General features: G+C 43.3%; 1 protein-coding gene across 3 annotated transcripts in view; it reads left to right on the top strand.

The window, feature by feature from the left end:
• GAD1 (glutamate decarboxylase 1) overlaps positions 1-16,826 on the top strand; it is a 41,035-nt gene that overhangs the window by 8,898 nt on the left and 15,311 nt on the right. For all 3 annotated transcript variants that reach the window (XM_045831819.1, XM_045831829.1, XM_045831837.1), the window contains exons 4-6: positions 1,923-2,081; positions 3,415-3,657; positions 10,262-10,352. In XM_045831819.1, the coding sequence (XP_045687775.1) occupies positions 1,923-2,081; positions 3,415-3,657; positions 10,262-10,352 (493 nt within the window). The remainder of the gene's footprint in view (positions 1-1,922; positions 2,082-3,414; positions 3,658-10,261; positions 10,353-16,826) is intronic.

Here is a 16,826-nt window from a genome sequence, read left to right as displayed (position 1 = left end):
TAAGATCACTCTGGGACATACAGAAAATGTGGATTCACGGGACACTCCAAGGAGCGCTGTCCCAGAATGGGATGCAGGTTTGAAGTTGTGTCACAGTTGTCTCTCAGTCCTGTCAGGACACCTGTCAGATTTGGAGATAAAATCCCAAGTCTAAGTGGACATCCGAGGCCTTGCAGCTGCCCAGAGAAAAGGCATTTCTAAGAGGTTTCAGGTAGAGACTCTCGGCTTTTCCTGGGAGTGGGTTGGAGCCAACCAGGTATAAGGACCTAAGAGTGGGATTTTAGCAGGCAGGACCTCACCGCCATTTGGCCACACAGACTTGGTCTTTTTGGCCTAGCAAATTCCACAGCTCCGTGTTCCATGAGCAGGAAACAGGCTCTGAACTCAGGAGCCAGGTGATCCTGCATCCCTCTGGCAAATGAGTGCTGGCTGAGTGTGCCTCCCGGTTTTGGACTTTGGGGATTTGGAGGAGGAATTCAGAAAGCAGGAGAAGAGGTGAAGGAAAAGATAAAAACCTTACCTTTCTATCCAAGTATGGCGCTCTGTTATACATTAGTACAGTGATCTTCAACCTTTTTCATCTCATGGCACACATAAACTAATTACTAGATTCTGTGGCACACCAAAAAACACATTATATTTTTTTGGCCAATCTGACCAAAAATAGATATAACTTTGATTCACACAGGACGGCTATTGTTGTGTTGACTGTTGTCATTTTTTATTTGACAGTCTGAGGGAAAAGAGGTCAGTGCCCCTGACTGCATGACCAGGTGCTGCATGTTTTAAGACAAATGCCAGTGTGCCGCAGCACGCCGCTTGGAAATCGCTGCAGCAGTGTGTTTTCCCTCCTGGTGTCCTGTGGGACTTGAGCAATAAGTTTACAGGGTGCTGGGAACAATGAAGGGATGTTGCCTGTGCCTTCCTATTCTTCCCTCCAAAAATAGCCCCTGCTCCTGAGTGTGTGGGAGGACTCAAATCACCCCAGCGTTCCCCCTGCACCCCTCCTACCTCCACCCCTCACCACTGAATTGCAGTCCTGGGGAAGTAATGCAAAATCCCTCAGATTAACTTGCCTCTTCTTGAACCTCCCGAGAATTTCCTCCAAGTCTGCCTTGTGATGTAAGTGACTCCCCAAGGATCTCAGTAGCTACAAAGACAGCTTTGGGGTCACCAAGAAGCTTAGTCCTCTCCTCCTCTTTTCAGTCTGGTGCATTTCCGGCCAAGGGGAGTGGGAGCAGGCCTGCAGACCCTGAGCCTGAGGGGATGAGGGGACATGTGGAGGCACTGAGGGAGGCTCTGTGCTCAAGACACTTGGAGTCCCACCCTGGGCTCAGAGGTCACCTCCGTGGAGTTCTCAGATGGCTTTTTAGCTTTATTACCACATTGGCCACCACCTGCCAAACTGTAAGCCCTTGGAGGTTAGGGGTCTGCCTCGTTTATCTTCAGAAAAATTATGCTTACATTCAACCTGTGAGCTGTCCTTGGTGGCTGAGGACAGCATCTAATCCCTGCTGCTGGTCCTCACTCCTCCCTCTAGTTGCACAGCCTGGAAATCCAGTGCTGGCAGCATCCTCTCTGGTCGTGTCCTTCCCTTGAAACCCCATCCTGGGGCTGGTTACTGGAGTGGAAGCTGTCCAACTGACTTAATTCTGAGTTCACTGTCACATTCAGAGAGGAGAATGGGCTTTGCTTACTGTTTTTCTCTCTTGCATGACTGGGTCTGTGCCACAGATGACACTTGGCACTGCCCCCTCCCCGCCTGAAGGCAAGCAGTGCCAGAGCCCTTACATATGAGATGCAGACCCTCAGCTTCTCTGGAGAAGTGAGAACCCTGCTTGCAGAGTCCACCTGGCTCAGCAGCTGACCCTCTGACGCTGGAGTTCAGGTCGCTACCTCTGACCCAGCTTCTTGTGCTGCAGGCTTCTTGCAAAGGACCAACAGCCTGGAAGAGAAGAGCCGGCTTGTGAGTGCCTTCAAAGAGAGGCAGACCTCCAAGAACCTGATTTCCTGTGAAAACAGTGAGAGGGATGGCCACTTCCGGCGCACGGAGACGGACTTCTCCAACCTGTTTGCCCGAGGTAGCCCCTCCCCACCCTCACCCTTGCACCTATTCTCCCTGCTCCAGTGCTATCCAGTGGCCTCCCTATTTGAGTTTCTTGAAATTTTACCTCTTTTACCAAAAATATCCCTACTTTCTATGAATTGCCATGAAACTACTTTTCCAATGTTTGAATCCTTCCTTCCTCCATGCCCAGGTCTTCCCTGCTTTGGAAACCAGATGAGGGTAGGCAATAAGAGAGTCAATGCTAAAGACACTTTCAAGGACAAATGTGGATTCATAGAATCTCGGAATCCATAGGACTGTTACATGTAAGAAAATCCAGTAATTCCCTTAATAGCATCTACCCTCCAAGGTCGGCAACAACCTCGACAACAGGGAGAACAAAAGCACTGGTGGGGCCTCGTGCCTAAGTGCTGTCCTGAAGCTCGATTCCTTTCTTCATGTACTGTGGCCCCCATCGCTGGTCTCAGCAGGGGCCTTCCCAGTCTCTCTCCCAAACAGCTCAAGGGTGAACCCACCACTGCCCCCTTCCATTTACTCCCCACAGGCCAGAGAGCCCAGACCAGAACAGGACATAAGACTTTAGTAAACCTCAGAGATAACCCGGGGAATAGACACAGAGCATCACATAGAACCATTCTGCTTCTGAGCTGTGGCTGACAACCTCAGTTGGGCCCCTCGGGCTTTCCACTCAAACCCCTAGCCTGACTCTGCCTAACGGAGGCAGTAACCCAAATTCATCTGCAGACTCCCCAGGGTGCAGGCCAAAAGGATGAGGTTAAAAGAGAGGTGGGAGTTCCTCTTCTCACCTCCCTGAGTCTCATCTTCCAGTTCTAGTTTTCAGTCTGAGGATGCCACAACGGACCACCCTCTTCAGGGGACACCTCAGCCTCCACCCACAGAGGCCTTGCCCTCCACCACCAACAGATCAAACGTATCATGACACCAAACCAAAAAGCTCAGTGTCTCAATCAGATGTACAGGGACACACTGGGTACCAGGGGAGCAAGGTAGAAGGCCCCTGCTCCACAAACCTGACAGGTGTCTGTTCAGCCTGTGGATGCACAACTGCGGCGGCGGCTGCTCACTGCACTGGAAAGCACTCCATTTCTCTTATGAGCAGCCTAGCTACCAGAAAGCCTGCGGACACCCGGAAAGGCGTGCAGAACCTCTGTGTATATGCTCATGTGCATTTTTCTAGGGAGATGGTACATCAGATTCTCAATGTGCATACATATCCTGGGATGAAATTAGGCCTATAAAGATATCATGGCTGACAATAGGATTTCTGGGCCTAGGAAAGGCAGATATGAGTCAAGTGATAACCACTCGCTGGCTCTCCCTCCCAGATCTGCTTCCGGCTAAGAATGGGGAGGAGCAAACTGTGCAGTTCCTCCTGGAGGTGGTGGACATACTCCTCAACTATGTCCGCAAGACGTTTGACCGCTCCACCAAGGTGCTGGACTTCCATCACCCACACCAGCTGCTGGAAGGCATGGAGGGCTTCAACTTGGAGCTCTCTGACCACCCTGAGTCCCTGGAGCAGATCCTGGTTGACTGCAGAGACACCCTGAAGTACGGGGTCCGCACAGGTAAGGGGAGGAGCCAGGTGGACGAGCAGCAGCGAGCTTGCCCTGCACCACAGCCCTTCCAGTTGAGAGGATGTCAAACTTCTGTTGAAGGAGAAGCACAAACCTAGTGAGGGAAGGAAGCAAAGTGCTCAGTGACCACACAGCAACCACGGACAGTGACAGTTCATGGAAGAAAGGCCCCAACCCCAGCAAAAACCCATCATCATTTATTGTTGCAAAAGTAGGTTTAAAAGATGTACAGTACATGGTATTATGTTGAATTCTGTAAAAAGTTTTCATTACTGATTCTAAGCCGTTCAAAACCTAAAGATAGCAGAATGACCCATTTTATGCCTATTTCATTCTGATAAATTCTGCCCTTGCATGTCCTTGAAACTCGGGAGAATCAGGCCTATATCTCTCCCTTTCTGTAGTAGTTTCCTAATGCTGCCAAAACAAATGACCTCAAACTGAGTGAGTTAAAACAATAGAAGTTTATCCTCTGCCTGTTCTGGAGGCTAAAGGTTTGAAATCAAGGTGTCTGCAGGGCCAGGCTCTCTCTCTCTGAAGAGTCTTGGGGAGGATCCATCTGTGCCTCTTCCAACTTCCGGTGGATGCGGGTATTCCTTGGCATCCCTTGGCATGGAGATGCATCACCCCAGTCCTGGCCTTCACCTTTACATGGCATTCTCCATGTGTCTGTGTCCAAATTTCTCTCTGCTTATAAGCACACCAGTCTTTGGACTAGAGCCACCCTAACCCATTATAGCCTCATCTCAACATCTTGCCTTGATTACATTTGCAAAGAATCTATTTCCCAATAGTCACTCACCAGGAGATAACACTTGAACATATCTTTTTGAAAGTGTTGAATTCAACCCTCAACACCTTCTATTGGCTAGGCCAACACACACACTTGGAATTCTATTCTTACCTCCAGAGTTCAGACACCCTAAACCCCCAACTCTTATCTCCCACAGGAAGCCCTGGAAAGATACCCTCTTGCCTCCTTTTCTTGTTACATGAACCCTCTCTAATCAGCAATCCTGGCCAAAATGGTTACTTTCTTTTTAAAAATTTACTTCTTTATTTTTAGAGAGAGGGGAAATAAGGGAAAAAGAGAGGGAAAGAAACATCGATAAGCAAGAGAAACATAAATCAGTTACCTCTCGCACATCCCCATCTGGGGACCTGGCCCACAACCCAGGCATGTGCCCTGACTGGGAATCAAACTGGCAACCTTTTGGTTTATGGGGCGATGCCCAACCCACTGAGCCATACCAGTTAGGGCTAAAATGGTAACTTTTCAATTGCCTCAAGCTCAAGGACATCTTGAATCTCTCTCTGGCTATTTTGAGGTCTAGGAGTTAAGCAGTGGTTTCTTCTCCATACTGTCTTTCCCCACGGCAGCCTGGCTCTCCGGAGCTCTCGGCCAGGCAGGGAGGTCTACAGGAACTGGCAGTCCATGGCATAGTAGCCACCCAATGGGAGCCCCTAAGGCCACAGCTGGTAGCCTCTTGTTCTTTTGTCTTCTTTTTCTCTCTTTCATTATCCCTCTCACTCTTCCTAGTCATTTGAAAGTCTGAGTGGGGACGCTGGTGGTGATAGAGCTGAGTAAGGCTATTAGATGCCAGAACCAAAGTGTTATAATGAAATAATGAGGCTGTCCAAAGAGGCATTTTTAAACAGAGAATCCCAAACAGCTTTTGAGGTCTGCCAACACCACTAGAATAAGTGTACCTCCTTCAAATAACTGTAGGATAAAGACTTAATTATATTACAAAGTCCGTGTTTGATTTTTAAATTAAAGCATGCTCATCCATTCAGTTACATCTCACCTTGGTGTCTGATGGCTAACCCGTTTCTGATGGAGGTCAAATAGAGCTATTTGGCTGGATAAAAGGAGCCAGCATTCTCCACGTATGTTTTAGCTTGACTTACTTTGGTCCAGAGGTTCTTATTTTGTCAGCTCACTCTGCATACACTTTCTCAGAGAGATGAGACACCGTACTTTTATCCCTGAAGCCCAGGATAGTGTTGTCCCTCAAAGGAAAGTATATGGACTTGGCATAATAGCAACTCTTATTGCCCATAAATCTAAAGCATCACTGGGTCAAAGAAACATGGATCCCTTTTTAAATCATATTTTTCAATTACAGTTTACATTCAGTATTAGTTTGTATTAGTTTCAAATGTACAGTGTAGTGGCTAGATGGTTGTACACTTTCCAGAGTGGTCCCCCCAGTATTTCCAGCACCACCTTGGCACCACACACAGTTATTACACTATTGTTGACGATAAACCCCAGGTTGTACTTGACATCCCCATGGCCATTCTGTAACTGCCATTTTGTGCTTCTTAATCCCTTCACCTGTTCCACACTGCCCCCCTTTTCCCTCTGGCAGCCAATGTCTGTTTGCTGTTCTATGCCTCTGTTTCTATTTTATTCATTTATTTTGTTCCTTAGATTCCACATATAATGAAGTCATATGGTATTTGTCTTTCTCTGTCTGACTTATTTTACTTAACATAATACCCTCTAGGTCCATCCATGCTGTAGCAAATGGTAAGATTTCATTCTTTTTATGATCAAGTAATATTCCATTGTTTTATGTAGTGATGGACACTTGGGCTGCATCCGTATCTTGGTTATCGTAAATAACACTGCAATGAGCATGGGGTGTATATATTCTTTTGAAGCAGTGTTTTGAGTTTCTTTATATTCCCAGAAGTGGAATTGCTGGGTCATAGGGCAGTTCCATTTTTAATTTTTTTGAGGAACCTCCGTACTGTTTTCCATACTGGCTGCACCAATCTGCATTCCCACCAACAGTGTACGAGGGTTCCCCTTTCTCCACACCCTCACCAGCACTTGCTGTTTGTGGATTTATTGATGATGGCCATTCTGATAGGTGTGAGGTGATATCTCACTGTGGTCTTAATTTGTGCTTCTCTGATGATTAGTGATGTTGAGCATCTTTTCATATGTCTAGAGGCCATCTGTAGGTCCTGTGTGGAGACATGTCTTATTCAGGTCCTCTTCCATTTTTAACTAGATTGTTTGGGGGTTTTTTTTGATGTTGAGTTGTATGAATTCTGTATGAATTTTAGATTTTAACCCCTTACTGGCTGTATCATTGGTGAATATCTTCTTCCATTTAGGAGATTGATAGTGGTTTCCTTTGCTGTGAAAAAAACTTTTGAGTTTGATGTAGTCTCATTTATTTATTTTTTTCTTTTGTTTCCCTTGCCCAAGGAGATATATCAGAAAAAAATATTTCTAAAAGAAATGTCAGAGATTTTCTGCCTGTTTTCTTTTAGGACATTTATAGTTTTGAGACTTATATTTTAAGTCTTTAATCCAGCTGGAGTTTACTCTTGTATGTGTCCAACTTTTCCAACCATACATTGAATAGACTGTCTTTACCCCATTGTTATCTTGCATCTTTTGTCATATATTAATTGACCTTATAGGTGTGGGCTTATTTCTGGGCCCTGAAACATGGACTCTTTTTTTTTTAAAGATTTTATTTATTTATTTTTAGAGAGGTAAGGGAGGGAGAGAGAGAGAGAGAGAGAAACATCAATGTGCGGTTGCTGGGGGTTCTGGCCTGCAACCCAGGAATGTACCCTGGCTGGGAATCGAACCTGGGACACTTTGGTTCCCAGCCCATGCTCAATCCACTGAGCTACGCCAGCCAGGGCTACATGGACTCTTTTTAATCCAGGTTATGAATCCACTTAGATATTCACCCTGCAGCCATCCAGCCCTGTTCCTCAGAGCAGCTTCTGGGAGCAGATATTTCCATTTATAGAGTTTACTGTCTCCCAGGCAGTGTGAAACCTCCTGCTGCTGCTCAGGGTGTCGACCTGGCAAAGTGTGCTGGGGCTACCGTGTGAAAACAGCTCCCAGATGCTGGGCTCTCTTTAGATGTAGATACCAGAGCACTAGGATAAATGCCACAGGTGGCTACACGTAGTGGAAGATTTCTTTTCTAAAAAAGGATATTAATACTCAGTCAAAATAATGAATTACATTTTTTAAATTTTTTAAAAAGACAGTATTTATTTTTAGAGAGAGGGGAAGGGAGGGAGAAAGAGAAGGAGAGAAACATTGATGTGAGAGAGAGAAACATCGATTGTATGTGCCCTCAACCAGGGACCTGGCCTGCAACCCAGGCTTGTGACCTGACCGGGAATTGAACTGGTGACCTTTTGGGTTGCAGGATGATGCATAACCCACTTAGCCACACCAGCAGGGCTGAATTGTGTTTTAATAGTGCAAACATACTGATATGGGTACACTCCATGAAGGGATGATGATAATGGCATTTGGAGATTCCTCTACAAATTAGCAAAAGACTTCTGAAAAAAGAACCAGTATATTTAGATTGTCCGTGAATTGAGACAGATGCTAATCAGCCCTCAGTCACAGTAAATATGTTGACTTCCTTAATTTTTCTTTTTAACTTTGTATTATGGAAAGTTGTAAACATATACAAAAGTAGAACAGTATAAAAAACAAGCCCTTTGTACCCAACACCCAGCTTCAACTATTATCAACTCCTGCCAATTTTGTTTCATCTTTCCCCCAGACCACCGGCCCTTCTTCTTTATTATATGGAAGCACATCCCTGACATAATATTATTTTATCCATAAACACTTTTTACTATCAAGGTTTCTTTAAACAAAAATAATCACAATATCATTATTACATCCAAACCCCCACAAAATTTACAGTTCCTTAATGTCAAATATTCAGTCAGTGTTGAAATTTTAAATGTCTCATGAATGTCAGAAATGTTTTGTTTTGTTATAATTCATTTGAGTCAGAGCCCAAATAAGTCCCTCACAATGCAACTGCTTGATACATCTCATAACCAAAGTAGATTTTCCCTCCCATTTCTCCTTTTTTTCTTGAAGTTTGTTTATTCAAAAGCTTTACTTTAAAAAATTACTCTTTCTTTCTCTCCCTCCCTGACTCTTGACCACGTGCTGCTCAATATCGTATGTGTCATCTGTTATTTTCATGGAACAGAGAGAGTTGAAACTGAAATTTAAACTAAGTCATTTTGTTGCTTGATGTGAATTCTGGTCTTAGTTGTTGAGGGCATAAGCCTGTAGCTATAAGAGAAAAGTAAGGTTTTAGGGGACTTTGTGTCCTTTATATTTTAATGGAGAATGACATACTGTTTCACCTTTGCTTGAGGGCATTTCTGTCAGTTTGTCTGTCTTTGACCCTCTTTCGTCTTTGCCAGGTTGTGTGGTTTGCATGCATTGTCAAATAGTGTCATTGAATTTATTTATGATTCAGTTTTGCATTAAAATGGAAGGTTTTTTAAAAGTTTTCAAATGGGTATGACATGTATTTTTAAATGAATTTTAACAAAATTATTACAGGAGAGCTCCCAGATTCTGTTGACACTAAGCAAAATAGAACAAAATAGGCTAGTTTAAGATATTTAGTGTAGCTTACATGGATGTCTGGAATCCCGCCTCATCTTTATATTTATGCCTCTTTTATTTATTCTAAAAATCAGTATTATTTTTTGAGGACTGTTGAGATTCAGGGATCAGAATATTCTAGGAAGTAAGACTCCAGAGGTTCTGCATGAGTCCCCATCACACGTGGGAAGGAACAGGCATTCTCAGAGAGGAAACGTAGGTGAGGAACAATCAGACGCTAGATTTCTGACAGTTATTTCAGAGGCTAAAGCAATTTCCAGGGGAAACACAGCAGTCAGCAGATCTCTCCAGCACCAGTCCTCTGTCACATACCCCGAGATAATCTATCGCGTTGACTCCTTTGGGTCAGCTGAGCCAAGCCTGCTGATGTGGGGTTGAGTTTTCCTGTGAGTGCCAAGTTGGCCAAAACTTGGCAACAATCCTCAATTTGCTGAGAACAAAGCCTGTGAAAACATGCTCTGGGTTGCAAAGGGCTTTAAAGTTACATAATAAAAACAATTATTTGACCAACAACGCAGTGAGTGAACGAGGCTGTGTCTGCCCATGTTTCAAAGAGGAAATGCCAGGTCATCTAAACAATAAATTTAGTTTAATGGCCACTTGTCTGTATTTAGGCAAACACACTGATGCTTGATGTCACCTCTGACTGACACAGAGACAGAGAGAGGGACGGCATGCCCTCAGCATCCGCACTGCAGCGGCACTTTCCCTGGGCTTGGACGGTCTACGCCGCACACAGTCTCTGAGGCCTACAGCCTCCCCTTCGTTAGTAAGCCTTGATTTGGGCACTAAAGGTTGAAGCATTTATGAGGAAAATCAGGACACTACACTCTGATGTGTATTTAAAAATATACATACAATGAGGATTTCACATGGAAATTAATCAAGGTATTAGAAAGATTATTAATTTCATAACATTGGATTTTTTATTTAAAAGCATTATGCTTTAGAAACATAAATTTGGGGGACATCATTCACGCTAGAAGTTGGTGTAGGGCGCGTCAACCTGACCTTCCTTCTCCATGTCCCTGGCAGCCCTGTTAAGCCGTTCGGACGGCGGCCCCATCGGTGTGGCCCTAGTAGAGCAGTATTTTGCTTAGAAGATAGCTGGAAAAAGCTGGGTTTGCCTTGATGCTTGCCTGTTACTTACTTCTCCAGGTCATCCTCGGTTTTTCAACCAGCTCTCCACCGGACTGGATATCATTGGGTTAGCTGGCGAATGGCTGACATCAACTGCCAATACAAATATGTAAGTCCCTCTTATTATTTTCATATAAGCAACCATGATGTATGACTATGGTTTGTTTCTTTAAAAATCTAATCCAATAGCTTTATAATAATTTTATTACAGTTACCCTAGTCATCTTTTCTCTTCAAATTTTTTAGGTTTATCACCTTATAAATCTCTTAGGTTTATACTGATTTAATATTGGATAATAGATGAAGTACTTTTTAATTGAATGATTCATTTTAATAAAAGCATAGTTATAAGAAATAATAACTCTGGCTTTCAAAATTTAGTGTGAATTCCATGTTAAAAATTCCATATTTCTTAATGATGTATTAAAGAAGTCATGTCTTAGAATATGATCTTGGTCCATTTTCCTATCCAAATACATTGGTCCTTACATTGCAGTTGTATTTTTTCATAGTTAAAGCTTCCTTAAAGCCACAAACTAATTTGGTCAACCTATTGCTTAGCTAAAAATTCCCAAACAAAATTCAGCTGGTCATGATACAGTATATATTCTTCTCAAAATCATTGTTTGTTTTTTGATTTTGACTTTTTTTCCATGCTAGTTTGAGTAGACAAAGCCTTTGTTTGGTTCTGAGTTCTTGTAAATTTACAGGAAACTGACTCTGAGGTCCCCGGAAGGTGGGGGTGCATGTACTACCTGGGCAGCCAGTCCTGACAATTGTCTCAGCTTCCTCGACATACCATTATGCTTTTGGAGACAAGGACGGGTGATAAGGTGATGGGGGATCCTGATGGTCCACCAAGTCCTCCAAGGCACGAGGGTCATGTTTTACCACTCTCTGTCCACCAGACAGCGGCCCCACCTCTGTTACGGTATCCAGGAGAAACGATGAAACAAGTTTCTCACAAGAGCTTTAAAATAACTACATAAGAATTATATGGGGTTTAGTGACTGTGGAAACATTTAGAAAATAATCATCCACCTTTTAAGTTCATGGTAAAATAGATTTGAAAAATAAATTTAGGTGAAAGGGTGGTAGTATTTAAAATAAGCTCTTCCATTTGACATCAAGATAGAATATAAGTTATTAAAGTTCAAAGTCCTCTATTTTTCTTAAGCAAATTACTCCCAGCCACAGAATCTGAAAGGGTATTTTAAATTTACTTATTGAGTCGTATGTGTTCCAAAAAAACACTGTTTAATGCTGTGACTCAAAATCCTTAACTACTTGTAGAAAAGTTTATATTAATTAAGGATTCTTGTTATGTGTGCTAATTTAAGATAACAATGACAGATTTTTTAAAGCAGATGTGACAAGTGAAGCCTTTCATGCTAAAAGGCGTAAAAGATTATGTTGATTGAAATCGAAAATGTTTTTCATGCTCCCTGCTTGCCAGTCACGGTTAAGTTCACGGCGCGTCCGTGTTGGGCCCTGCAGCCTGCGAAGGGCAGGCAGGGATTCGGGTCAAAGACGCACTTGTCTGGTCTCCTCAAACAAAACACTCACCTTTGCAGTTTTTGCTGTGGTATAGTTTGTGAGATAAAAGCATATCAGCAAGCACAGACATCGTAATATACTAATTGTAACTTGAAAAGACACTAATGCTTAATTGGAGCATCTCACACTAAGGAACAATTTTAATTAGAAAGTACAGCTTTTAAAAAACTTAATTATTTGGTAATGAATGAGGAAAAATAGAGTAAAAGATACATATCTATTAAGGCCCGAATACTCTTATTAATATAGGCTCTGCATTTACCCAGCACCTTTAAGTGTATATTCTGTAGGCCTCTCAGCTGCAGTTCCGTGTGTGTGTGTACACACACACACACACGGATTATGTATATATACACATGTGCATTATTTATCTTGAGATTGGGATATATATATACACACACATATATGCACACACCCACATATGTACATATATATATATATATATATATATATATATATATATATATATATCCCAATCTCAAGGTAAATAAAAGGAACTCACTCCTTTGAACCATTTATGACCAGATACTCTCCTAGAAGGCTTTTCTTCAACCAGAGAGTTCTCACGAACCCTCCTTTTTTTAGTATGTGTTCATAAAAATCAAAGTCCCTTATTATTTCCTTACCTCAGCTCAGCCATGAAACACTGAAAACGTCCCAGCCATCTGAGGTCAAGGCCAGTCCAACGAAATGGCACCTAGTAATTGCAGCTGGACTGGACAATGGACATTTATAAAATATGATCCGATTCCAACAGATCGATAGAGAAGGTTATTTAAAATAGTGAAATAGTTTCTGTCAGTTCTGGAGACAAGGCATTGTCTGAAGAAGTAATAAATATTATCTAGAAATTGTTCTAAGCCGGTTCCCCTGGAAGACCATGAAATGTGGCAGCTCTGTCAGGAGCGTATGCAGAAATGTGCTCCCTTGTGACAGTTTCTTCTCCATCTGCAGACAGAGCTCAACGTAAGTCCGAGAACGAACGGCAAAAGGCTCTTGTTGTGGCAGATTAGGGTTGAGTGGTGTGCTCATTTTTGTTTTACCTGCACTGTAATTAAGTTTGAGTATGCAGATAATAGGAAAATATCCCTCAGTATAGTATTTATTTTTACCCTCACCTGAGGATATACTTATACTTACTGGTTCTAGAGAGGGGGGAAGGGAGGGAGAGAATCATTGATGCAAGAGAGAAACATCAGTTGCCTCTTGTATGTGCCCCGACCAGGGACTGAACCCACAACCTAGGTATGTGCCCTGGTTGGGAATCGAATCCACGACCTTTCAGTTAATAGGACAATACTGCAGCCAACTGAGCCACACTGGCCAGGGCTCAGTACAGTATTTTTAAAAGAAATGTCCACTATCCTAATTCAAATGGCAAAGTGTTAGGTGTCTGACTGTCGGAGTAAGAAGAACGTTGGTGTTCATGCATTTATACCAGCCTGTGCATACATCTTTGAGACATGTTGTTCCAAACAAGGACCCAGGGACAATCCAAAGAAGACTTCACAAATGTGTAGTTTCTATGGTGGGTACAGCTCTTTCCTTCCCAAACAGGGCCAGCAGGCACAACCACGGGGGTCGAGCAGCAGTACCCAAATGTAAACAACAGCCTTCCCGCAAATATCTGAGCACAATACATAATCTTTACAGCAAGATCTATCACAGACCTTTGTTATGAGGTTATGATTTCAACTACCTCGTGCTTTATTTTCATAGAAATTACCCAGGAGAAATTTTCTATGGGAGTTATCAGTCATTTTGTGCTACGGGGCAGGCTGTCACAGAGGAACCCACAACAAACAGTTCTTGTTTGTCATAGGAATGCAGCTGTGACATGAAGGACTTGGAATTCTGACTCTGAAACATACTGACTGGGAGATCTTAAAACAAATCACTGAACCTCTCTGAACCTGTTTTTTCTTCAGGAAAATGGGGGATAATAATATCCATTCTGCAGAGTGGTTCTGAAGACTGACACAGGCACTAGTCTTAAGCACCCAGTGTATGCAGGGTGCGGCGCACACGCTCACACCGAGGAGAGGCAGGCAGTCACCCACAGTCTCTGTGGTCATTCAACACCTCTCCCTTCAGGCTCCCGGCTCTCTTGTTTCTGTCTCTCATCATCTCTGAACACCAGAGGGGCTCACTAAGCTCCCTTCAGGTGTGTTAGCTTTGAAGGTGAAGATGGCCACCTGCCACGTCTGTAAGGAGAGGAAATCTAAGAGGAGTGTCAAGATGGTCAACATAAATTATGTCTTTCTCTCATTAAAGAAGTTCGGAAGTCACCAGGCATCCAGATGCCCGGTGCCTTTTTCACCCCTATTGTTCCACGTAGCTCTAGCATCACGTCCATGTTCCAGACCTCAGGAAGCTGGAAGAAGGAGGGAGGGAGGAAGGAAGGAAAAGCAAAAAAGGATACACTCTTCTAAGAAACTTCAGAAGCTCCACCTCTTTCCCGCAGCATCTCTGTAGCCGGGACTTAGTCCCGTGACCACACCTAGGAAGTCTAGGAAATGTCATCTTTGATCTGGGTGAACTGCTACCCCAAGATCGATACTGGTTAGCAGTCAGCAGACTTTGCGGCAAGAGAAATACAGCTTCTTAATCAATGTGCCTTGGTTCTGAGTGCATCCCTCTGGAAAGGTGAGTTGAACTATGAAAAAAGGGCTGACTCACTACCCTACTCAGAATACAGAATGGCCCAAAAGTCTCCTTCAGTGTCACTCTATGGCTCTTTTACATCCCTGCTTCCAGTACCATCTTCTTGTGCTTCAACTTAGAGATTTTCACAGGTTTAGTTCCTTGGTCTCTGATTCTGAAATATAATCTTGTACTCTAACTCTAGCATCTAACCAACTTCTTCTGAATCCATATTTGACCTTTGATCTCTCTACTTTAATCTGCTTTTGTCTGTCATTTAGGGGAGGGGGACCTAACCTGGAATCCAGGTTGCAAGAGGGGTGCCTCCTACAACTGTGTACTAAGTGATGTGCGTGTCCTCATTTTCTTCCTGGGAAGAGGGGCTGTAGCTTTCCTAGGAGTTCTAAAGGGGTCGATGGCCCCAATTAAGTTAAGAATCACTGCTCTAGGGTGAACTTCAATGCTTTCTACAAGGTTTTGTGTGTAGGCAGACTGCCAGTTGTAATCATAGCCCAGGCTGGGAGGGCAGGGTCACAGAAATGTCAGAAACAGGGAGCACCATATCAGCCCATCCATCAGGCCCAGCTGAGGATCAACAGCCACGGACCAACCTATATGCTGCTAAGAGAGGATGTCAGGACCAAGGTCAAGACTCAGATAAGCTGGTCTTAGCTGTGAAATAACTGGTCCTACAGAGCCAGGCAGGAACCATCAAATGAGATGCAGCTAAGCCAAAAGCCAGATGCTGGATTCATCCTTGTAAGTTTCTTCCTCACAGTTGAGAATGGCGTCCTATAACATCTTTGTCTCTTTAGTACGTAACATGCCATCTGACAGAATAGTCATTTGGTAAGCATTTGTTGAACAGAACTGAAAGAAATGAACTGAGTACCTGGCACAAATAAGAAATATGAAAAAGATAAGATCAGATGGTTTCATGATCAAACTCCCTAGACTCTTTCTCCTAGTCCTGAGAGTGATGGCCACACTCCTCCCTTGTCCTTAAGTAGGAAGCCTAATTCTAAGACTAAACCTGGGGCCTAGATTGGTTCCAATCATGAAGTAGACCACCCCCCCTGGCCTCCGGCCCCATCCCTTCTCCATTCCCCATGTGGTCCCTGCCTGGCCACTTAACACTGTTTTGACTCCAGTCAGCTTCCATCCAGTCCATGGTAAGGTTCTGATAGTGCCGTATGTAATTTCATGTTCCTTGCCTATTGTGAGATTCCAGCACACACATTGCCAGCAGTACCTATTCACCATGCAAACATTTTTGCCATTCCAATATTTCCAAAAATCAGTAGCACTATCAACACATTTGTTTAAGAATGATCAGAAACACATCATGAGTTTGACTCTTGGTCCAGCACAGGCTAAAGCAGGGACCCTTCCCTTCTTCTTCCTTTATCAGGCCCTCAGACACGAGGGGGTGTTGGTTTCTGCGGTGACAGGGCTCAGAGCAGAACCAAAGCAGGACTGTGACCTCCAGAGGTGATGATAACGGAACACCTGATTTTCGAGACTCTTCCTCCTAAATTTCAAGTGTCTTACTAAAGAAAATGAACATATTCTCTTTTTTTTTTTTGGAAACAAAATTCTTGTACCAACAGATATATCCTGAGGATCCTCCAGGATATTTTTGCGCTCTTTTACAGCCATGTGATTAGTTTGATTGCTTTTTTCTCCATGATTAAAACTTAGTACCTTCACCTGGGTCTCATATACAACAATTGTTATGTCATCCTTGCAAATAGCTCTGCTAAATCATTAAGCCAGCAAGAATTCCCATTAGTCCTCAGCATTGACATTCAGCTCAAACACCTTGTCCAATGATAAAGTCTCCCCCTATCCGTCGGCTGAGTCAATCTAGGCATCTCTCTTCAGTGGGCATGGTCTGAGTCGAGCCCCAGACTCCAGTGCTTGAGAAGGTCAAGCAAAGGAGGACAAACTCGGAGTCAGTGAATATCTTTTTGTTTTCTGGCTTGATTTGCTGTGGATGCACCTTCTTTGATTTCTCTTAAGCCCTGTGTTTGGCACCACAATCTTGTCTCAATGACTAGTCTACCAGACTGTGTTCTGTTTTGAATTGCTTTGAGAATAGCATGGCTTGCTACTTTTAAATCAGTTTGTTAGAAGACGAAGGTAACCTATCAGGATATCTGATGCCCACGGTTAGCTGTTGATGCCAATTGACCATCTTCTTGTTTTTTATAATTGGTAATTAGAAAATCATCCCTTATAATTATTCCTGACAGCTATCAACTTCAGAGAACTATAGAAACATAGCTGCCCCTGGGGATTATCAGTAGAAAAACCGTGTAGATAATTATATGGAGATCTTTGAAACCTGGGTCAATATTTCCAATTATCTTCACAGTTAGCT

The sequence above is a fragment of the Phyllostomus hastatus genome, unplaced genomic scaffold (assembly GCF_019186645.2).
Source record: "Phyllostomus hastatus isolate PE091 unplaced genomic scaffold, TTU_PhHast_1.1 phas_contig_1, whole genome shotgun sequence".
NCBI lineage: Eukaryota > Metazoa > Chordata > Mammalia > Chiroptera > Phyllostomidae > Phyllostomus > Phyllostomus hastatus.
Note: the sequence above shows the minus strand (reverse complement) of the source record. Positions and strands in the feature narration are given on the sequence as shown.